The following is a 26,042-nucleotide window of genomic DNA, read 5'->3' as shown; positions in this document are numbered from 1 at the left end:
TAGGAACATATTTAGTTCTGCATGTCATATATTAATTCCATGTTTTTATTCTTCATTCATGTTTTCCCTCATTCTTGCCCATGATAGATTAACTCACTCTGTTCCTGTCCCTAATACACTGATAAACTCACATGATTCACATATATGACAAGATCCTTTGTGAAGTTTGTACTGAACAACTTATACCCCACCATTTCATACAGGCACAATTTGAACATTTACCTTTGTAAAAAGCTCTCTTATGAACCTCTGTATGTGTGTATACCAACTCGATGGACATGAGTATGAATAAGCTCCAGGAGTTGGTGATGGACCAGAAAGCTAGCATGCTGCAGTCCATGGGGTCGAAAAGAGTCAGACACGACTGAGTGACTGAATTGATCTATGAATACACACACACACACACACACACATATATATATATGTATGTGTGTATGTGTATATACATAGAATTGATAATTTAGTTAAGAATATACAGTACCATGCTGGCTGTGAGAGGGGCAGGTTGTGCCACTGTCTTTTTAGCACCTAGTATGACACTTGTTTAAAATATTCCTCAATAGAAAAAGGAACCATCCGACACTGCTAGTGGGAATGTAAATTGGTGCAGCCACTATGGAAAACAGTATGGAGGTTTCCCTAAAGAACTGAATCTAGAGTTATCATTTGTTTCAACAATTGCATGCCTGGGGATACATCTGGAGAAAACTCTAATTCAAAAAGATACGTGCATCCCAATATTCATACTAGCACTATTTACAATAGCTAAGACATGAAGCAATCTAAGTGTCTATTGACAGATGAATGAATAAAGAACATATAGTATATACAAATATATATTTATGGGATACTATTCTGTCATAAGAAAGAATTAAACAATGCCATGTGCAGCAACATGGATGGACATAGAGATTATCACACTGAGTGGAGTAGGTTAGAGAAAGACAAATATTGTATTATGTCATATATGTTGAATATAAAATATAATAAAAAGCAGAAACAGACTCACAGGCATAGAAAACAAACTTATGGTTACAAAAGGGGAGAGTGATGTTGGGGAAGACATAAATTAGGAGTTTGGGATTGCAGATGCAAGCAATTGTGTATGAACTACATGGGCCTACTGTATAGCACAGGGACAATAGTCAATAAGTGAAGTGATGTTGTTCAGTTGTGTCCGACTTTTTGTGACACATGAACTATAGCCTACCAGGCTCTTCCATCCATGGATTTTCCAAACAAGAGTATTGGAGTGGGTTACCATTTCCTTCTCCAGGGGATCTTCCCAACCCAGGGATCAGACCTGGGTCTCCCACATTGCAGGTAGACACTTTATCATCTGAGCCACCAGGGAAGCCAAGCTATAATATACAATAGTCAATATCTTGTAATAAATTATAGTGGCAAAGTACAAAAAACAAAACAACAACAACAAAAAACGAAATAAAAGGTTCACTAGTCCTAGTACTTCTTAATGTAGGTAAGATACATTTAACTTTTACAAATAAAATAGGATAGTAAGATATAAATTTTAGGAAACTGATTCTAAAACAGAATATAACAACTAATGTGTTTATTAAGTTTGTATATAATCACCTAAAACTGAAGGTTCCTACCATATCAGAGTTGGACATGACTGAGTGTCTGAGGACACACGCACTATATCATTAAGAGCATAACAGCCTATGGTTCATATGCATGTGTGCTAAGTCACTTCAGTTGTGTTCAACAATTTGTGATCCTATGGACTACTGCCCAATAGGCTCCTCTGTCCATGCGATTTTCCAGCCGAGAAGACTGGAGTGTAGTTCCATGCCCTCCTCCTCCAGAGGATCTTCCTGACCCATGTATCAAACTTGATAGTTCATATAGCCTATTATTTACATTTTAAGTGGTGAAATTTACATTTTGAGTGAAAATTAAATTTTGAAAAAATAATTTTGAATAAAATTATTAAATAAATTAATAATAAATAAAATTTAAATTTGAAAACTAAAATTTGAGAAAAATTCATATTTGAGTGATGGAAATAACTTTTCTCCCTGGTTTTACTTCTGTGTCTTCATTGTCACCATTAGTTATTCACTCATTTAGGTTGAGCTTTTTTTTTCTCATTATTAGAATGCAAATACTCTTGGAAAAGCAATAAATTGGGCTCTTATCAAGAAGTTATAGCTGTTCTTATAACATCAAGCTGAAAAAAAAAGCATTGTGTATATAACAGTAATTTCTGATTAGGGGGGAAGATTCTGGGAATGATATATGATAGGTTTCAATAAAGGTGGGGGAGATCAGGACCCTGCTGTGGAAACCACAGAAAGGCTAGGAAAGTGCTTGTATTTAGTATTCGTGGATAAGATAAATGTGAGAGGAAAAAGAATGTACCGAACTTAAATATGTTCATCACTTTGCTCAGACTTGGACATGATGATTTTTTTTCTGATACTTTTCCAACTATTCGGAGACATCAATAAAAAAATTTACATTTACTCTTTATTGGAGATTTAAAATCTATGACTATGTTTTCTTATCATTTTAGTTTCTTCTCAAAGTCCCTGATATATCTGATATAAACAATAACATAAAAAGGAATCAAGTTTTGTACCTAAATCAGGCTGAACTTGCTGTTTCCTAAATAACTTGCTTTAAAAAAACTAGTTTAAGAAGTTGATTATATAAATTAATACAGATATTATATTTTGCTGTTTTATCATAGTTTATTATAATTATCCTTATTTTTTCACCTAAAACTGACTTATACCGAAGCAAAATAATGATTTAAATTAAAATCAGCTGTTACTATAACCATAAAATTGTCATTTGAAATATAACTATAAAAATATATAATTATAAATTATATACATATATTAATATATAATATCAAAGCTAATGTAAAAAAAGTCCTCAAAATAATCATCACTAGTTTTTTGACAATAATGAACTACATAGTTACTATGTGTAAAATATATTCATTTTTAAAATTTTACTTTATTGTGCTATTCTTACATTATATTCTTATTGTATATGTAATACTATTATGTTACACAGTATTTCATAAAAGCTCTATGGATTAAAAAAATCGAGATATCCCCAAAATTGTGGTAATGAGATGTGTCAGAGAAATAAAGATATCCTATTTTTAAACATTAAATCAATTCCAAAATCAGACTTTGAGTTACAATTTACTGACTTAAAATATCATCTGTCATAGGCATTTTTATAGAATAAAATACTAGATTCATGGAAAAATTAATAAAATAACTAGCAAATGTATCATTTTATCATACAATAATATAAGTATGATGTTTTATATTTTATTTAAAACCCTTTAGTTTTTCATTTTCAGAAGTAAAGTATATTTGTTACAGCCAAAACAATACAATGGAGCCAGGATAGTCATAAGTGGTGCTGAAATGACTAGATATACACATGGTAAAAAAAAAAAAAAAAAAATCTAGACCTGGAACTTACACTTATCACAAAATTGACTCAAAATGGATCACAGACTTGACAATGAAACACTAAACTAAACAAAACACAGTCCATGAAAAAAATAACTGATAAACTAACTTATTAAAATATAAAACTGATTTGCAAAGACAATATCAAGAGAATAAGATAGCAAGCATAGACTAGAAAAAAGATTTGCAAAGGCACATCTGATGAAAGGTGGTTATCCAAAGTATTTTTTTTTAAATCCTCTTAAAACTTAACAAAAGACAAAACGACTTGAGTGAAAAATGGACCAAGACTTTAATCAACACTTCATTTAAGAAGACATAGCAATGACAAATAAGCATATGAAAAGATGCTCCACATCATTTTCATCAAGGAAATGCAAATTAAAAAAATAAGATATCATAATATTCCTATTGAAATAAAGTGAAGTCCCTCAGTTGTGTCTGACTCTTTGCAACGCCACAGACTGTAGCCTACCAGGCTCCTTTGTCCATGCGATTTTCCAGGCAATAGTACTGGAGTGGATTGCCATTTCCTTCTTCAGGGGATCTTCCCAACCCAGGGATCCAACCCGGGTTCCCCACATTGTAGACAGACGCTTTACCGTCTAAGTCACCAGGGAGGTCCTAATATTCCTATTAGAATAGCCTGAATCCAGAACATTAATTGGAGAAGGCAATGGCACCCCATTCCAGTACTCTTGCCTGGATAATCCTATGGACAGAGGAGCCTGGAAGGCTGCAGTCCATGGGGTCGCTGAGGTCGGACACGACTGGGCGACTTCACTTTCACTTTTCATTTTCATGCATTGGAGAAGGAAATGGCAACCCACTCCATTGTTCTTGCCCAGAGAATCCCAGGGATGGGGAAGCCTGGTGGGCTGCCTTCTATGGGGTCGCACAGAGTCGGACACGACTGAAGTGACTCAGCAGCAGCAGCAGAACATTAATTATATCAAATGCTGGAGAGGATGTGGAACAACAGGAACTATCATTTCTGCTGATGAGGACAGTAAAGCCATTTAAAAACGACTGGTATTTCTTACAAAACTAAATTTATTTTTACCATGTGATCCAGAAATCATGCTTCTTAGTATTCTCCAGAGGAGTTGAAAACATATCTCTATGCAAACCTTGCACTGGGCTGTTTAAAGCAGATTTATTGACAGCTCACAAATTTTGGAAGCAGTAATGGTTAGCCTTCAATAGGTGAATGGATAAATAAACTGTGGTACATCCAGACAATGAAATAGCATTCAATGTTAAAAGGAAATGAGCTATCAATCCATGAAAAACTTAATGGTATATTTAAATCTTAAAGGTATATTTAAACCAATCTGAAAAGCTCATATATATCATGTAATTCTAACTCTATGACATTCTGGAATAGGCAAAACTGTAGTAATAGTTTAAAAAAAATGTCAGTGGTTTCCAGGAGTGGGAGAGAGAGAGATGAACAAGAGGGATAAAGTACAGAGTAAAGTGACAATACTTTATATGTTATGAGAATTATAGATGTCATACATTTGTCCAAATCCACAGAATGTACAACACCAAGCAAACTGTAATGTAAACTGTGCACACTGGGTAATAATGATGTATCAATGCAGGTTCATCAAATACAACATATGTACCACTCTGCTGGGAGGTGTTGCTAAAGAAGGAGATTATGCATATACAGGGGGAGGGGATGTATGAGAAATCTCTGTAACTTCTCCTCAACTTTGCTGTGTATTTTACATTGCTTTAAAAAATTAACTCAATGAAAACATTATAGGTTGGCATTCATAATTTTCAACTATATATATATAAATATTTTAATTATTAATATATCAAATACATTTCCTCTGAAATATATGCATATTATCCTTTTTTATGAATGGACTAATATATAAGTCAGTTTCATAATAAACGAGTAGAGATTAGTAATTAGAATAAAGTTCTATAATTTTATGATCACAGTAACATAAATTATCATAAGTTAAAAGACTTCATGATTGCTGAAACAGTATAATATTAGCTTATAGTCATCAGTTTTACAATGTATGTGATATGTCTTATCCCTTAAAGTAGAAATGAACACTTCAAAAAGGAAAAAAAAATAGGAAACTAAATTCCCAAGATCAGAAGCATTGATATATTTTGTAGGTGAAACTTTTTCTAATTATTTATTTATCCTGAATTTTCTTTATTCTTGAAATATATATTAAGGAAAAATAAACATAGCAAAATTATAATTATTTTATTATCATCATTATAAATAGACAAAATAAAAACATCTGAAGCTCAAGCTTATAAGTGATAGAAACATTTTAGCCGATTCTGTGTTTCAAATCAATTAGTAAAATGACTATCAAATTGCTTGATAGTTATAAGATATTAGAGTTGCCAATAATTAATAATACATATAAAACTGTAGGGATAACATGAATGCAGAAATAAGATAGATTATATTTATCCTATAAAAATATTATGCAGTCATAAAATAAAGACTGCTTGTTTTTACTGTGGAAACTAAAAGGATTTTACTTTCACAATGTGACAGCCTGACTAGCTGATGGCAATAAATTCTGTATTATGGGGTTTTCTTTTTTTTTCCTGTGGATACGTCACTTTCACTATTTAAAGCTGAGAATGCTTAACATGATGAAGCTTGTTAGGAGAATAATATATAAACTATATATCCCAGAAAGTTGATCTCCCTCGACCCTTTTGCTCATTGACCACTGGCATATTTGCCACAATGCCAACATGCTGAGGAACAATATAGTCGTCTCCCCTTATCTATAGGTTACACATTCCAAGGCCCTCGTTGAATGTCTAAGATCTCATATATCAGAGATATAGATGATATAGAACATCACATATCATGATATAGAACCCTATACATACCATGTATTTTTTCTCAACATACCTATGGCAAACTTTAATTTATAAATTAAGCACACTAAGAGAATGTCCAAACAGAGTAGAATGACCTGAGATTTCATCATGCTACTCAGAATGGTCGACAACATCAAATCTATGAATTTTTAAATTTTGGAATTTTCTTTTTAATACTTTTGGACCACAGTTGACTGTGGGTAACTGAAACCACAGAGAGTGAAACTGCAGATAAAGTCAAGGGGATACTTCACCTAGTAGTAAACAATAAGAATCCTAAGGATGAAATGTTGTATATTCTGAATCAATCACATCTTTCAGCCTGGAAACAATGGGATTTAATTTGGATAGTCCTGTTTGGGCTTCCCAGGTGACTCAGTGGTAAACAATCCTTCTGCCAAGACAGCTGATGTAACTTCCATCATCCCTGGGTCATTAGGAATATCCCCTGGAGTAGAGAAAAGCAACCCACTCCAGTATTTTTGCCTGGAAAATACCATGGACAGAGGAGCCTTGTGGGCTACAGTATATGGAGTCGCAAAGAATCAGTCATGACTAACCAAGCACACACACACCTGCATTTTCAGAAAACTCTATGGAGTACAATATAATGCATAATATGTCACTTCTAATATATTAACCAAGGTTCTTCGTGTTTTATTAAAATTTAACATTCCCCATACTGTACATTGTTAAATGTTTTACTGTGCTGATTAAAAATAAAATGGAAATCTCAGTGAACTGAGAGTACAAAGGATGCTGAAGAAAGTAAAAATGTTTTCATTAAAAATGTTTTGAATGAAAACATTTTTTAAAGATGATTTTTCTATGTAAAAATAGATTTTTTCTATTCTATTAGCTTGAAATTTCATTTTTAATATTTATCCACCTAATGATAATTCTGAAGAAGAGTTTGAACTATTAAATCATTCAACACCATGCTATTTTTTAAATGAATGCTAGTGTGAGCAACAAGTAGTCAATAAATTTATATAAAATAAAGCACACGTGAATATTTTTAAATTTAAGCCACCCATAAGCATTCAGAGATAAGTCTTTGAATTTTTATTATTTATCATTATAATGTTCTTTCTCACTTAGAACACTCTATCTAGTGTCTTCTTTTAATTGTGGTAAAAACAATTGCTTAAGATTTACTATCTTAACTATTTTTAGAGTACCATTCAGTAGTATTAAGTATATTCAGACTGTTGTACAATTTTAAAATCTAGGCCAGCTTGCTCTTCACAACTACAGTAATTCTGGTAATATCTGTGAGTTGCTTATCTCTCTTTCTGTAAGTTGTTGAAAATATATAAACTTATTTTTAGTTATATTAAACTTTTTGAAAAAAAAGTAAAATTGTTGCAAACTATCAATTTGTATATGAGCAACCCAACAAATATTTTCATATTTGTTTTTTATATTACTATAGTGAAGAAAATCATGTTTCTTTTGTATATAATATTTGGGTATAACTTATGTAAATATATTTGAACAGTTTTTCCTTACTATTTATGATTGTCTATAACTTCCTTCATAATATGTGCTACTTAGGAACCATAAATGGCTCAAAGTAGATAGTATTCACATATTTTATTATCAACAATAATTTGCAATTTAAGGAGTGTTAAATAAAATCTACTATTAGCAACTCCCACAAGCTCTAATATTTATGAAATTGTTGTGTTAACATATAATACGCCAAATGAAGATATTTAATTTAGGGAAGAATCAACTCAGGAGAAATATGTGAATCATGCTGAGAAATATTCCAATGTTTCAAAGTTAATGTGCCCTGAAATTTTAATCAGTGATAAAACTATATACTGAGTTTTATAGCACTTACTGAATTTCCTAATCTTATCACTGACCCAAGAAGAAATTAAATCAAATACTTTTATTTCAATCTATTAGCATTGATACCTGTATATATTGGAGTGATTCATTGCCTAGACTTTGAAAACCAGTGCTTAAGGTAAAAACTACGAATATTACAACTGTTCTTTAAATTCCAATAGAGTTGCTGAATTAATGGTAAAGTAAGCATCTTTAAACATATAGAGTTGATTTTTCCCATACAATATATATATATAGAAAAATATTTAATTAGTAGATAGCAAAATAAAAAAATCGGTGTATTTACCAGTTTTAAAATTCTCTTCTCTCATATTTCTTATGTTAGTATATTATATATTTGGGGGTGATCATGGTGGTGGTGGATTAAAGATACACAAATACAAGTTATGGCCTTGTGCTACAAGGCTGCTCTAGTAGTAGTCTACCTAAAACTTAGACAAATATAACATTAAATTTGGTAATTACATGTTTTGTAATGCTGAAACTATGTGACCCAGAAACTTAGAGAAGTGCAATCAATGCAGAATAAATCTAAATCATTTAATCTCCAACAATGAAAAACAAAGGACTCAGGTTTCAAACACAGGTCCATCTAGCATAAAGCCTACAAGCTTAATCACATTAATGTGTAAATCATTTCAAATATAAAATAATAATCTGAAAATTCAATTTTTAGCTTTGTCTTTCTAGTGGTAAAATAAAAAACTAGAAGTCTTTTCTACAATTATTTTATGCACAAATATGATTGCTAACAATCATGATATTCTAACTCTTCAAATATTTTAATACATTTGATATATTTGCTAATATTATTCTTCTATGAGAATTAATCTATTGAAGCTGATTATTCCAAATGACTTTTTGTACAAAGTTCTAGGTGATGATAAATGGAGTCTTGTTTTCACTTTCAATTTATTTCTTTCCTAAAATTTACAGAGTAGAATTATATGCCAGTTATGTTAAAGTCACCCAGAAAATAAAATCTATATGACTATTAGTATATGTGAAGAAATGCATTCAGAAATTGTTGAAAAGAAAAAAATATCAGATATATTGCAAAAGATTTTAGCATTAAAGCCACTGAGTTAAAAGAATGTGCAATTTATGGGATACAGTAATATGAAAAGTTGGATACTCTAAACAACAAAAATTTTGGATAACATAACCTACTATAAATAACATAATACTTATATCTTGACTACATACTTTGCATTAAATTATGTCAAATGTATATGACAGACAAAGGGATTATCTTCAGAGGATACATGTTGCAAATTCAAACATCTTTAACCCAGGAGATATTAACAGTTAAACTTCTTAGCAGGTCATCAGTTCAGTTCAGTTCAGTTCAGTCGCTCAGTCATGTCTGACTCTTTGCGACCCCATGAATCGCAGCATGCCAGGCCTCCCTGTCCATCACCAACTCCCAGAATTCACTCAAACTCATGTCCATCGAGTCAGTGATGCCATCCAGCCATCTCATCCTCTGCCGTCCCCTTCTCCTCCTGCCCCCAATCCCTCCCAGCATCAGGGCCTTGTCCAATGAGTCAACTCTTTGCACGAGGTGGCCAAAGTACTGGAATTTCAGCTTTAGCATCAGTTTTTCCAATGAATACCCAGGACTGATATCCTTTAGGATGGACTGGTTGGATCTCTTTGCAGTCCAAGGGACTCTCAAGACTCTTCTTCAACACCACAGTTCAAAAGCAACAATTCTTTGGTGCTCAGCTTTCTTTACAGTCCAACTCTCACATGCAAACATGACCACTGGAAAAACCATAGCCTTGACTAGACGGACCTTTGTTGGCAAAATAATATCTCTGCTTTTGAATATGCTATCTAGGTTGGTCATATCTTTCCTTCCAAGGAGTAAGCGTCTTTTAATTCATGGCTGCAATCACCATCTGCAGTGATTTTGGAGCCCAAAAAAAAAAAAAAAAAAAAAAACTGTCACTGTTTCCACTGTAGCGTGCTAAACAGGAACAACTAGTGAAGTGTACATGACTAAAGGATCAGGTGACAGACAGACAACAAGTGCCTGTGTGGGGAAGTATTGCTTATACTAGGTTTTCTAAACTGAGCTGAGACCAGCTGGGAACCATACTACTACCCTTGAAGTGGAAGGGTTGCTACTGTGTTAGCAAACTTGGAATACATAAACCTATGCCAAATCTATCTTCAGTGATAAGACCTGTTTAGTGCTGTAAAAATATGCCCATTGTATCAAATAAAGAACAGATAATCAACAGGACCTGATTAACAAGGCAATCTGAACATAGCTATCTAATGGGGTTGAGGATTTCTTCAAAATCTCTACCTCAATGTGACTCATTCTTTTGATTCTATATATGTCTACAACAGCTTCTTTCACTGTTATAATACAATATCTCTTCTTCTTACACTTATAGTATACTTTTGGGTCTTTAGAATATATTAAATGGATATTTGAATATTTAAAAATATATTTTTAAAAGAGACCCAAGTATATGACACCAAAATGTTGAAATGTTTTGCAGATTTGTGAAGCTGGAAATCATTTCATCAATGTAGTGTTGTCTCATCCCAGTCACACAGGTTAGTCACTTTTTAAATCTTCTCCAGAGTGAATTATGCTAATTATTATTTTTTAAAACAATGGTTGGAAACATTTAAGGTTTGTGCTCCCAATTCTTGTTTTATTATGTCTAATTTTTCAAAATATTTGAACTAAATTATAGTTCCTAATTATGGTTTCTCTAAAATGAAGTGTACGTGTACACATGCACACACTCACATACACACACATACTTTCTTTAAGCATATTTAAAAAAAAACATGATTAAGATGTAAAGAAGTGTGAAATCCATTGATGATTATCCAAATTTCTTAGCTTAACTTTCAATCTTAATCTGGTTTGCACAATAACTGTTACAATCCAACATGATTGAAAAAAAATTCATAAGCTTTTTTAATAAAAGTGAATCTTCTTTGACAAATTTAGTGGCAGTCGAATAGCAATACCTGAGAGAACACTGAATTTAGTATTTTGCTAAAAGATTTGAAAATATTTACAGTGCCTAGAAAGTTCCATGGACAGAGAAACCAGGTGGGCTACAGTCCATGGGGGTCATAAACAGTTGGACATGACTGAGTGATTGAACACACAGAGTGTCTATATAATTTAAAGGTATTTTTGGTAAATCAATACTCTCATTCAGGCTCAATTATAGCACAATGATTTATTTTACATTGTACATAATTTAATTGTGATTTCAAATAGCAGTGATGAACAAAATTGGGTTTCATGTTTTCATTATAATTGCAAGTGTGTTTGTGTCTTCAAGTTTGTTTTAACATTGACCTGAAATTCCTAACATTTTCTTGAAAGTTTCTAGCAGGCTGGAGAAGTAGATATATGAAATATGTTCCAGAATATTTTTTCACGTAACTCATAAAATTACAAAGAAAATTTATATTAGACTATCTATGAGCTATATATAATAACATAACTGTTTTATTATAATATTCACATATTTTAATAACTAACTTTTTGATTGAGTTTATGACAGCAAATTATACATTTGGATATATAAAACAACTGAATATGACTTGAAACTATCTGTACTTTCTCTTGCAGAAAAAAATTTAACATAATAATGCAAATACTATTATGGTTTGTTGTCTGCATTTGTACGAAGTAAAGCCTACATTTAACAAAGAGGTTAAATACTATTTTCATTTGACCCAAATACATAGATCTACTGGTTTTTCTTTTGACGTATGTGAAGTCCAGATGAAAAACTTTTGATGGTCTGATTTTTTTTTTTAAGCATAGAAGCAGATCACAATGCAATTTTATAAAAAATATCAACATTAACAAGCCTATGACCATCAAAAAGTTTATTCTTTACTCTGAGGCTCTAACAAGGTGACTTGCTCAAGATTCTTCACCTGGAATATGCTGTCATTATTTGAAAATTTTAAATCATCACATTCTCAAACTCTGAAAAAGTTCATGTAAGGAAGACTTGTGTGTGTGTTTCTTTACTCCACTCTTTAATTTGCTTTGTATGTTGTTCTTGCCAAGTCAGAAGCCAATGCAATCTCTTCTTGGTTAATTGGCTTGGTCTTTTGCCTTGAGACTCAGAACACTTTTCATTATTACTAAAGTATATTAATTTTGTACTGAATTTCGTAGGATGTATCTTAGAGCTGATAATTCCAGATCATGTCTGACTCTGTATGATCCCATGGAGTGTAGCCCACAAGGTTCCTTTGTCCATGGAATTCTCCAGGAAAGAATAGTGGAGGGGGTAGCCATTTATTTCTTTCTCCAAAGGAATCTTCCCATCCCAGGGATAAAACCTGTTTCTCTCATATTGCAGGCAGATTCAGCACCATCTGAGCCACCAGGAAGCCCAGTTTTCCCAGAGACATGATGTAGTCTTTTAGTTGGTTGACTCATGTCTTGTTTAAGTTCTAGAAAGTTTTCTTGTATTATTATTCTTGCATTATAGTTTAAATTTGATTTCTTACATTGTGGATGGTGAGAAGATGGTGGGGTGAACATGTTACATCTGCTTCTATTTTATATTTCTATCACTTTCAATATTTAGCTTTTTGTTCATTCTTTTTTTGTTGTTTTTACTGTTTTTGTTCATCTACTAAATATCCACTATTCTATTGATCATTCCACCCTTATGCAAACTGAAATATGTTGCACTCATATTACTTTTTTTTTTTCTACAATTTAATTCTTGAAAACAATCAACTCTTTTTCCTTCCTGTTATATACATATCTTTTTTGAGTTCTGGGATTTCCTCACAGCTACATTCTCTGTTATCTGCAAATGCTTCTGTATGTTAAAATTTTTCTCTTTTGTTTTGGAGAGGATTCATTTTATCACTTGGGGAAAATTCTTGCTTTATATTTTATTCAAATAAAAGCTTTATGTGAATATTGATCAAATTCTGTTCATTGTAAGTGTATGGATTGTCCTTGAACAGAAATAACAAATGTTTTCACAGATGTGGTGATGAAGTGAAGTCTCTAAAGGATAAAGTGTGCTCTGGAGGACATGAAATGTTTCATTATGTCTTTTGATTCTCCATATACTCTTTTGTTTTCTAAATTTCTCAATTCCTGGAAATGTATCCTTATTTCTTTCCCCTCTAAGCCTTCAAGTATTATCTCCTTTCTTGGAAGCAGTGTCTTCTAAGATGAGAACCTCTGGACTCATTACTTTCAAGTCATTGCATGTCCTTTCTCTATATTTAGTGTTCCAATAATATCAAGTCTCAGACCTCTTCTGAGAGTAAAACCTCTTCTGATCATAAAATATAGACATCTACACACATACACACTGCATTATTTTTCCTTACATAAAATTTTTATCCAACTCTCAGTTCCTGTGTCAGGTCTAATTGAGTCTCTGTTGCTTCCAGATTTTATTACCCTACTTATGCATTCATTGGAATTTATACTAATATCTCTATATCTTAGATATGCTGTAGGCATGAATAATGGATGGGGACTATCTCTTACTGACTGTTTAAGCAAGATCTACAAAATGTGTTCCCCAGGAAATAACAATTTCATATAGAACAAGCCTTTAAAATCTTATTACAAAGTACTGAAAAAAAGAGAGAGAGAGAGAGAGAGAGAGAGAGACAAATTTATGCCAAGTAGGAAACTGAGTTGTGAAGCTATCTCGAGGATGGTCTCAGCCATTTTTGTTGGGTTATCTGAAACTAGGGCAATCATTCTGAATTAGCCTAAGCTGGAATGACTAGAAAAGATTTAGATTGGATTTGGGGCTCCCTGAGAATGAGGAAATTATCTTGGATAAGGCAGCTTTCTTTTGTCAAGGCCATCCTTTCAGAGGGTATACTACTCAAAAGCTTTCTGCTACCAGTAGAAATTTAAAAGAGAGACATTAGTGGGAAATTACACAGCCTTCACTGCTGCACATGGCCTTCGTCTAACAACTGATTTGCACCAGTTTTCTTCTTCACAAACTTCTAGATTCCCTCCACCATCAACTGGCACAATTAACATTTCAAGGATTATATATAGCATGATGTGGACACTCACCTGAAGGGATCTTATCAGGACATGGGTATGGCCCTTGTTCTTGGGTTGAGGGAATATCATGAGATGTCCAAATGCTAGAGGCAAAATATCATCTTTTTACATCATTATATACCAGCAGGTTATACATAAGTTCCACACCTTAACTTTTTCCATCACTGATAAGTTTAATATGTAGAATCTATCTGATTATAAGTCCAAGGACAGGAGTGCTTACAATAAAACTTGAAACAGCTGCAATTTTCTACCTTGAACCCTACTAAATTTTCATAGCTTTTGTGCTCCATGGTATACAGTTCAAAGATTTCCTTGGTGTGTAATATGCATGCTACCTGCCAAACTGGAAAAGCCCTGTAAGACAATTTGCTTCCTTCTTAATGGTAGGAGGTACACGCTGCACTATATTTTCTCTGTTTTGGAGAGGATGCCCCACAATCATTTGGTCCCTAAATCTTTGTAGTGTTTATTAGCAACCCCCATGTTTTCTGTGGACCACAAATGTCTTAAAAAGGCCATCAACATACTAGCCACTTACTCATTCAGTATGAATAGCATAATGTTATTGATACAGTGATTTTCAATGAGATGCCCAGCCTGAGCCTTCTTGGACTGTTTTATGGTAAAGGGTGGGAGTAATAATTCTAGAAAAAACAACAACAAAAACTGAAATTCTGTGCTATTGCTCATTTTAAAGGAAAGTAAACTATTCTGACCTCCCTTTGTTATAGAGATGGAAAAACACATTTTTAAAAAATTCAGTCTATATCCATAGACCCAAGGCTGGGTTAATAATCTACCTTAGTAGTATTAGGTAGTTAGAGTAGAAAAAAAGAGTTCAAAATGGCACTCAGAATAAGCAGCAGTTTAAAAAGCCCTTGAAAGTAACAAAGAAATTAAAAAAAAAAATGAAATGGACAAAGAAAGAAAGAGAAAAAGCCCAAGAAAAACCACAGCCACAGTGAGAACCTCAGGCCTGAAAACACACCCAAACAGGCTTATTTCCCGGGTTGGCCTTGAACACTCTATTTACCTTCCCTTCTGCCGGGGACCAGCCCCGGCTGATCCAGGGTATTCGAAGGAGAGACGGCGTAGGCGAGGATCAGGATACAATAGCTTCAATTAGATATTAATTAAAGATATAAAGAGTAATAGAATAAGGATAGCTCAGTAGGAAAATTCAGTGGAGAAAAGAGGCTGAGTAGCTTGGTTTACGCGGGAGACCAATAAAACTTCAAGACAAGAAGTTTGCACCACTTACGTAGGCCGCAGGCGTCCTTCCGTTCTCCCGAAGAAGAGGAGACACTGAGGCCTCCCCGGTCGGATCTTAGAAGCCCAGGCATAATTAGTAAGCATGGTGGGTTCCGCGCTCCAGATGGAGACTCAGCCAGAGTGAGAGAGAGAGCGACATGGGGAGACCAGTATTTTGAGAAACTGATCCCAATTCTTTATTTTCCAGAGTCTGTTTTTATACACTAAGATGTTATACAAAAGTCACGTGGGGACAGCAGTCCTGACTTTTATTAAAGTCAGGTGCTTCACACAAATGTATACAGAGGTCTTAGGGGTGTTACATCATCTTCTGGCCAGGGGGGCCTGCTGACAATTTACGACCCTCTCCTTGTGACAGCGGTCAGTCAATCAGGACACTTATTTCTCCAGGGCTGATTATGCTCAAAACAGACGCCACCCAAATAAAGTTACATTCCTACAGGGTGAGGGTGTAGTGGGTTTTAGTTAAGGAAAGAATTTACTTAGCCTAAGGTCTAACGTGATTAATATCAAAGGTTAATTCTATATATTCATTAATGTGTATAAGGGCAGGGGATATGGAGACTTAGCAACAAACATTGGCTCAACAAATGAAAAACCCTTCACCAACACAATTTCTAATTAGCCCACTATACTTATAGTTTTCTAACTTTTCTAAGGAACCTGTTTTTAGAGGGTTTAAAGCATCTTGTGCCTCTCAAGATTGGTTGGGAGGCTGTGAGCAATCACATGTGTCCCGACGAGCCTGTCAGGCAGGCTAGAGAACCTTCAGAGGAGTTTGTAGGTTAAATCACTCTTGTCACACCCAAGAGTTTTTATTGACTGGAGCTCTAGGTTAACTCCTTCTCTGAAAGAGGTGGTGGGGGACAGCCCCCCGTAAAGTCAGAGGTGTAGGTAAGAGCACAAAGTAGTAAAGTAGGCAGGCTCTGGTTATGGGGGTAGACGCTCGAGGAGTTCCAGGGGGACTCCTGAGGTTCGATCCCGCCTTTGCATATGTCGAGCCTCCTTCCTCATGACCTTTGTCATGGGCGGAGTACCTCACTCTGGCCCCCAACACCCTTCCCTGACTGGTCCCCAGTAAAAGCCCTAATTTGCTTGGGGAATAGCCAGTCAAGCCCTAGGAACCACCAAGTGGAAGAGACAAAAAGTATAAAAAGGGAAGCCAAAAGGAGTCGAGAACACTCCTCCAGGAGTTGGTCCACTCTCCTGTCTTGAGATTGTACAGCATGCCTCCTTCTTAACAAATATTGCCTGTTTGAGCTCTAACTAGTGTGTCTTACAATTCTTTGCTATGATGAGGCAAGAACCTCCAGTGAATACTGCCTGCTTAATAAATCCTGCCTGCTTGAGTTGTAACTAGTCTGTCAGTCTAATTCTTTGCTACAAGGACACAAGAACCAAGGGGAAAAAAAAAAACAAAAACAAAAACAAGAAAAAACCTGGCAGTAATATGACTTAGCTACTGAACATGCGTGCATCAATTGCAATGTTGGATAATATAAGTCTGCAGGACTCCACTGTCACTCTCCAAAATACATCTGGCTTCTGCAGAGCTTGCAAAGTGACTTAAATGATGATATAATGAATAATACCATCCAAGCATACTTTGGATCTTCAGTGTAGCACTAATCACCCATTGGGAAGCAGATTGTTTATATTTACCAAAGAATGAGTACAATTGCAGACACGTCCACTTGGTTTTCCCCATGGACATAGCTCTTGCCCTAAAGCTCAAGAAATCAATGCACAATGTGGATATACAAACTACAAACTATATATATTCCACTTATTCATTCACTGCCTGAGAAATGAGCCCTATGAAGTAGACTATGATTATTGTTGCTGTTTAGTCACTAAGGCATGTCTGATTCTTTGCAATCTATGTACTGTAGCCCACCAGACCCCTCTGACTATGGGATTCCCCAGGGAAAAATACTGGAGTGGTTACCATTTCCTTCTCTAGAGGATCTTTCCAACCCAAAGATGAAACCCATATCCCCTACAATGGCAGGAAGATTATATAACCATTGAGCCATCAGGTTGTCAGTTCAGCCACTCAGTCATGTTCGATTCTTTGCAACCTTGTGAACCACAGCACTTCAGGCCTCCCTGTCTATCACCAACTCCTGGAGTTTACCCAAACTCATGTCCCTTGAGTCGATGATGCCATCCAACCATCTCATCCTCTCATCCCCTTCTCCTCCTGCCCTCAATCTATCAGGGTCTTTCCAAATGAGTCAGCTCTTCGCATCTGGTGGGCAAAGTACTGGAGTTTCAGCTTCAACATCAGTCCTTCCAATAACACCCAGGGCTCATCTCCTTTAGTATGGACTAGTTGGGTCTTCTTTCAGTCCAAGGGATTCTCAAGAGTCTTCTCCAACACCACAGTTCAAAAGCATCAATTCTTTGGCACTCAGCTTTCTTCACAGTCCAACTCTCACATCCATACATGACCACTGGAAAAAGCACAGCCTTGACTAGACAGACCTTTGTTTATAAAGTAATGTATACTTTATAATATGCTTTTTAATATGCTATCTAGGTTGGTCATAACTTTCCTTCCAAGGAGTAAGTATCTTTTAATTTCATGGCTACAATCACCATCTGCAGTGATTTTGGAGCCCAGAAAAATAAAGTCAGCCACTGATTCCACTGTTTTCCCATCTATTTGCCATGAAGTGACAGGACCGAATGCCATGATCTTAGTTTTCTGAATGTTGAGCTTGTAGCAGTCTTTAAAATGTAGCATAGTCTATTCTCACTAGTACACAGTTCCATGAACAGATGCCAGTATATCATTTAGTGAAGTTATTTTAATGAATGATTATGAGAATGCTTATATATCTACAGTTGTTTCCACGTTGCAGTCTTTCTCCTTGAGGTCCCAGACTGTTATTTCATCAATGAGTTTAGTGTCTTGCAACTCCTTTCAGTCTAAAACCTGGGAAAGAAATAGGGAACTTTGTATTGAACTAGCTTCCTCATGTCTCTGGATTATTCATCTCAATTTATTTTGTCTAAATTAAGACATTCATTTTGTGGTATCCATCAATTCTAACCTTTCAGAACACTGTGTTCTTACAACCAGCCTTGCTTTCTGTGGATCAAGTAACTTCTGAACTTCCCATTCATTTTGGCTTATAAGAAGTGCCACAAATAGAAATGGATTCGATTTGGGAGATGGGGAAGAATCTTTTAATCCCAATTACTACAAGTCATCCCATTCTAAGATGACATCACTTAAATTCAGTCTGGGATGTCAGAAAGCCAACCTTGATCTTAGTAATGGTGATGCCCTTGCACTAACACCTTTCTTATAGCTTTGGAAAATGGTGTGTCCTCTAGGTTTTCCAATGAAACATGGGGAATACTATGGGAATACGAAAAATGGGGAACATTTTTTCCCTCCCATGGAAATGGAACTTCCCTTTTGGCCTTATTTAGACTATCCACCCAAGGACCTTCACTTTTCTAAGCAATGCAACACGTTTTTTCTGTTTGCCAGTGAAATCACAACACTTTTTTCCCCTCATTTACTGAGGACTGTTGCTTTGTTCATGCTTCAGGTGTATGTTAATGTGTTTGTACTAGCTTAGCAGAACATTAGATCCTTGGAAGAAAAGCTATGACCAATTAGACAGCATATTAAAAAGCAGAGACATTACTTTGCCAACAAAGGTTTGTCTAGTCAAAGCTATGTTTTTTCCAGTAGTCATGTATGGATGTGAGAGTTGGACTATAAAGAAAAATGAGCACTGAAGAATAGATGCTTTTTAACTGTGGTGTTGGAGAAGACTCTTGAGAGTGCCTTGGACACGAAGGAGATCCAACCAGTCCATCCTAAAGGAAATCAATCCTGAATATTCATTGGAAGGACTGACGTGGAAGCTGAAACTCCAATGCTTTGGCCACCGGATGTGAATAACTGACTCATTTGAAAAGACCCTGATGTTGGGAAAGATTGATTGTGGGAGGAGAAGGGGACAACAGAGGATGAGATGGTTGCATGGCATCACCAACTCAATGGACATGAGTTTGAGTAGGCTCCAGAAGTTGGTGATGGACAGGGAAGTCAAGCGTGCTGCAGTCCATGGGGTCGCAAAGAGTCAGACACAACTGAGCGACTGAACTGAATGCCTATATCCCATAAGAGTGTTCCAATAACAGAAACCCCTTATCCACTTTTATATCTTGCCTCCTACAATGCGGGAGACCAAGGTTCCATCTTAGGTCGGGAAGATCTCCTGGAGAAGGAAATGGCAATCCACTCCAGTATTCCTGCCTGGAAAACCCCATGGACAGAGGAGTCTGGCAGGCTACAGTCCATGGGGTCTCAAAGAGTTGGACAAGACTGAGCGACTTCACTTTCTCTGTTATCCAGCATCAACAGAATCCAATTACAGCTAAATTCTCCTATAATGTGCTAGTTCACACTGGCTGGGTTCTGTAGCACTCTTGGGGAATAACCTTTTTCTTCCCCTTATTTGGTCACAATAACCTCTGGTACGTTATTTAGTACTGTCACACTATAGCATACAGGTTAAGAGAGGGTTGAGGAAGATAGGGATTTTATTGCAATTTAGTAGCCTCTGTATTAATTTTAAGGAAGGAACTGTGTTAATTTTTCTGATTTGTAGTCAGATGCATTATAGATTGCATCACTAGCTCCCCTAAGGGAGTGCACTAATTTTGAACAGGGAAGAGCAGCCTACTTCTACAAGCTCAGGCAGTTCATAAAAATCCGTACTGCCTAATATTCTATGAATGATGACTTAGCTTAACAGACCTGGTTTGGATTAGAGTTGTGTGTTCTTTGGTGCTTGATTACTCTTGCAAGTAAGTCCCAGGGCTGGTCTTCGCTTACTCTTCTTTTCTCTCATTGCAGATTAGAGCTGTTTCATATTGGGTTGGCCAAAAAGTTAATTTTGGTTTTCCATAACATCTTATAGAAAATCTAAATGAACTTTTTGGCCAATCCAATTTACTACCAAGGGGGCCTGCCAGTTTTCACAGTTGGCTTTTAAGTGCTAATTATCCATTTCAGTTTTAGCTATCTTTACCAAGAACATTGATAGCATCACCACTAAATTCTATTGGACCAAATAAAGTAATCCTTTTCAACAGCATAAAATACCAGTAGACCAGGATAAAAGGTTTTATGTTTGCAAGGCTACCTTGTAATAGCAGTTCTTTGTTTGGCCCCTGCCATCAACAATGGGGCACACAGCACAGGCTGGTCAGGAGGTCATTCAGCTCTTAAATGCCATTCCAGTATCTGCTTTGGGTGCCATTCCTTGTGGCAAATACTGTAGATTCAGTTTTCTGTGATACAGACACTGAAACAGAGATTTGCATTCAGGAGTTGTGTTAGGGTGATTTGATAGATGAAAAGAGAGAAATCATGTCTGGGTATGAAATTGAGAGTAAGACAGTTTCATTGAGAGTATCAGATGAACCTAGGGGCCTTCTAAAGCTGGCCTGAACAATCAGTGTTGTTCTGAATTAAATAATCAATTTGCCACATTGATCCAATAATGGATAAGGGTAAACCAAAAAGTGAGTGTGACCTTGCATGAGTTTGCTCCCTTCATCCAGGTTATCTTCACAGAGGATGCTGAAAGTTAAAGGCTTTCGGCCAACAGTAAATCCAGAAGCTGTGGAATAAACCCTTTATACCTGGGGAAGAATCTGGGTAGCTGCAGCATTGTAATGTAACACAATCTTCAGACTTTTTAATATAATAAAAGATTAGTTATAAATAGAAACTATACACTGAGATACATTTCATAGGAATGTAAGTATTAGATTCAGTTCAGTTCAGTTCAGTCGCTCAGTTGTGTCCGACTCTTTGCAACGCCATGAACCTACAGCACGCCAGGCCTCCCTGTCCATCACCAACTCTTGGAGTCCACCCAAACCCATGTCCATTGTGTCAGTGATGCCATCCAACCATCTCATCCTCTGTTGTCCCCTTCTCCTCCTGCCCTCAATCTTTCCCAGAATCAGGGTCTTTTCAAATGAGTCAGTTCTTCACATCAGGTGACCAAAATACTGGAGTTTCAGCTTCAACATCAGGCCCTCCAATGAACACCCTGGACTGATCTTTAGGATGGTACTAATATCTAAACTTACATATTATTACGATTAATAGCAAACAACACACTGAACAAAATATCTATATACATATATTTTTCTGTGTCATAAGACACATTGGTTATCTAATCTACAAACCACATCTGGAAGAAATGTGTATTTGTGGACCCTGATCATTCCAATACCTCCAGGAATTGAACAGACATAGACTGGCTTTAACCCAAATTACCTTGTGTTCACATTCTGCCTCTGAAAGTCAGTTAACATGGATAGGTTCCTCAATCATCTTTCTTTTGATAAATATATGAATGATACACAAAGGTGTTTACATAAATGTTACCAAGAGAATCTGTTCTACTAAATGGCATATATATTTATCCTTATCTTGAAATAAGCAGTGCATGAAATTTGCACATTGCCTAATATATTTTTCACTTTGATAGTTCAACAATCCTTACAGTTTTGAAAGCAGCATATTATCATTTTATTAAGATGTTAGCATTTAAATAAAAGACATTAGTTGATCTGTTATCTAATTAAGTCTTGCTATGAATACACAGTAATTTTATAATTCACATTTACTTTTACAAATGTCACAGCTCAAAGTTCAAATGGAGATCATTATGAATTTATTATACAAAATATTTCTTGAAAAATTTGAAAGGCAAAAAGTAACTGAAATAAAGGACAATATGCTAAGTATAATGAGAGTTGTAAATAACAATCCTGATTACTGAGCAGAAATAATTTGTGTGGTACTTCTGAATATGAGACTTCCTTGGTGGCTCAGAGCGTCTGTCTACAATGCAAGAGTCCTGGGTTTGATCCCTGGGTCGGGAAGATGCCCTGGAGAAGGAAATGGCAACCCACTCCAGTACCCTTGCCTAGAAAATCCCATGGACGGAGGAGCCTGTTGCAGGCTACTGTCCATGGGGTCGCAAAGAGTCAGACACGACTGAGCGACTTCACTTTCACTTTCTGAATATTAACTCTTCTGATATACACTGTAATCCTCTTATGAGAGATTTTCATACTTCTCTGATATAAATGACATACTTATGAAATTCCCTCTGGATCATTACTAATTTAACAGAAAGAGAGTTTTGAGGTATTTAATAATCTCAACCAAAAATATATTCTTTGACACTAAAGGAAAATAAGAAGAGGCAAGCAATTGTTAAAACACATTAGCAGTATTAAAATATAATGTAAATCTCAGTAGGCAATACTGCTGAACTATTATCATAAAGAAAATAATGTTTTTATATTGTTTAATTTTTAAATTTAAGGAATTGATTATTGTGGTGCATCCTGTAATTTTACTGCAACATAGCTGTAGACATGGTCAGAAAATTATAAGGATTTTTTTGAGTCAAAATTTTATGACATTTGAAACTGGGTCTCCTTTGAATAATTTTTAAAACAGGTTTCTATAAATATATGATGAGATTTCATATGATATATAGTTATTGTAGGGAATTTAGAACTATATAATAAATAAGTGATTGTATTTGAAATATGAAACATCATTGATATTGTACTCTACTTTTTAAAAGGAAATAATGCCTGTTTTCCAAGTCCAAATTATAACCCCTTTACATGGATGTTTTTCCTGGTTTCATGTCCTAACTACACCTATGAGGTATGTTATATATGCATGTGTATAACTGAACTTTATTTGATAATATACTAACTACATATGTTTATGTACTTACATGTATTTTAGATTATGCATGATATGTATGTATGTTTAGTATGTAGATACAGACATAGACAGAAATATAGATTATAATACAGATTTTAACTGAAGTTACAGGCATAGGAAATTAGAATATTTCACTCACAATTTTTCCTGCAGAATAAATAGTATTTGTGCATATATCTATCTATATTTAAAGAAAATTTTATAAACAGCATGTTAAATGTCTTGAGAAGCCTCTGGATTGTATAAAAACATTTGAAATAATGTCTTTCATTTTACTAGGAAAATGATACTGTTTTATGAGTTTTTTAATCACTATCATATTTATCAATGAAATTATAACTTTGGAAAATATATTTATACTTAAAATTTTCCACTGTTTTAAGCTTTTAAAATACCTAATCAATGCCTATTTAATTGTTCACAAGTGAATAAATTTCTAGATTGACTATCAATATTTGTCAATTTATGTTTTAATCTAACAGATTGGATCATGGATTAGTTTCACAATCATGACTCAAACATTGCCAGGTAAGACCTAGGTTTATTAATGATTGAAGTAGATACACCTTTAGGAGAAGTGGTTTTTGAGAACAAATTGCTATAGTACTGAAATTAGGCATGTTTGCAATGGGATTTTTTTGCCTTTATTTTTATTTTGGATTTTTTATCAGTATAAAATTATATTGAAACATTGTTTACTATGCATATCTGTATAATTGTGGTTGCGTGCTTGTGCTTAGTCGCTCAGTGTGTGCGACTTTTTTGCAACCCTATGGACTGTAGCCCGCCAGGCTCCTCCGTCTATGGGATTCTCAAGGCAAGAATACTGGAGCGGGTTGCCATTTCCTCCTGCAAGGGATCATCTTAACCCAGGGATCAAACCCAGGTCTCCCACATTGTAGGCAGATTCTTTACTGACTGAGCCACCAGGGAGGCCAAAATGTGGTTAATCCAAACTAGAAAATGTAGTCCAAATATTTTTATTAAGCAACAAGTTTTTGTTAAAAAGAAGTGCTAATAACACACTTCACTTTAAACTCTCTCATGTATGCACACAGACTTGTACATACTGTGTCTTCAAGTGTTCACACCCATCTGAGAAGGGAAGGCTGGGGCATGAATGTGTCATCTTGAATGCTTGTCATTTTAACACACAAAGAAGTTAAATTGTAATAAACTCATTTTATTAGAAGGGATATATATTATTTCCATTTCATTCATTCTTGTTCCACTGTACAAAAATGTAGACTAGAATTTATGTGATTCGTCTTATATGTATATATGTGTGTAGAAGAAGTGTTTTCTTTTTTTCTTTTTTTTAATTTTATTTAACTTTACAATATTGTATTGGTTTTGCCATGTATATACATATGAAAAACTATTATTGAAAAATTCAAAGGGATTTTAAGAATTTCTTCTTTGTAAGTATTATGTGACAGTGGGGTGTAAAAAATGTAGAATTATTTCAGTTTCTATATTTTTATGTTTATTCAACCATGCAATATTGATAGGATGTATATGATGCTAGGCAATATAAATAAGGAAAATTGATAGAGAACTATGTAACACTTGGGAAATATTTTAAGGGCTATTTTTTTCAAACATAACTTGTTATGTCCATAATAAAAATAAAAAAGAAACAATAATTATTTATTTTTTTCTTCTAGTTGGGATTTTTACACTTCTGATGAGTATCCAGATGTCTCTGTGGGCAAAAAAGAAACATAAGATTTATCTGAAGAAATTCAGTTCTTATATGCATAGGAAATCAGCAATGATTCCATTCATACTGTAAGAAAAATAAGTGATCTTATCTCATGTACAGAAAAGCAGTATAATAACTCACTAAATGAAATTTGACCAAGGATAATTGTCTATTCTGTTCCATAAATTCACAAACAATAGTATTTTGGCTTGAGTAAAAATATATAAGAGCAAAATTTAGCTGAATTTAGAGTAATAAACTTGAGGCAAATGAAAAATTGAAATTATAGATATCGCTATAATTGAAAATAGCATCCAGTACATTTTTAAGGGACTGATACTTGAATGAAATGTTCTTATTTCATTAAATCTTTCATAATACTATTGGCTTAAGACAATTTAAAATATTTGAATTCTATAAAGTGAATATTGCAATATTTCAAACACTTGAATTTTACATATTATTTTGAGAGTGATTTTTTCTTTTTGTTCAATATGTTATTGAGAAATTTCAGATGTCTTGAAACTATTATGTCAGTAGTTCAATTTTACCTATATTAAAAGTTAAATATTTGTAATTTGCCATGCGTCTTGGTTATTCATAATATACATTGTATATCATTTTGGAAATACAATATTCAAAATATTTTCTAGACATTACTCATTAAACATTTGAATATACTATACTGAAATATATTTATATTTACAAATATATCATATTTATATGTGAATATAGAAATAGATATATTTCAAATGGACAATATGTGATGATGAGGAAATTGTGCATTAAAATGTTGAGATTAAGAGTAGAAATATATTTTCCTTTATTTCCACATTTTTAGATTTCTATGTCTTCTCAAATCCAGTTAGTAAGTATAAGATTGTATGTGTAAATATGCAAATACACTTTGACAAAGAGATGAATTATGTTATAAAAATTACATACATAATAGTTAAAAGTTTAAAAGAAATTTTTATTCATATTTAAATTGGGTCTTTT

At 34.4% G+C, this 26,042-nt stretch overlaps 1 protein-coding gene across 1 annotated transcript in view; it reads left to right on the top strand.

Annotated features, from left to right (window-relative positions):
* The window catches only part of TECRL (trans-2,3-enoyl-CoA reductase like), a 142,436-nt gene extending 116,812 nt beyond the window's left edge, over window positions 1–25,624 (top strand). The window contains 4 exon segments of the mRNA NM_001080324.2: window positions 10,718–10,775; window positions 23,190–23,275; window positions 23,821–23,866; window positions 25,006–25,624. Of these exon segments, the coding sequence (NP_001073793.1) occupies window positions 10,718–10,775; window positions 23,190–23,275; window positions 23,821–23,866; window positions 25,006–25,133 (318 nt within the window). The 3' untranslated portion in view covers window positions 25,134–25,624.
* The last annotated feature ends 418 nt before the right edge of the window (window positions 25,625–26,042 follow it).

This window comes from Bos taurus, chromosome 6 (assembly GCF_002263795.3).
Source record: "Bos taurus isolate L1 Dominette 01449 registration number 42190680 breed Hereford chromosome 6, ARS-UCD2.0, whole genome shotgun sequence".
Classification (NCBI taxonomy): domain Eukaryota; kingdom Metazoa; phylum Chordata; class Mammalia; order Artiodactyla; family Bovidae; genus Bos; species Bos taurus.
Note: the sequence above shows the minus strand (reverse complement) of the source record. Positions and strands in the feature narration are given on the sequence as shown.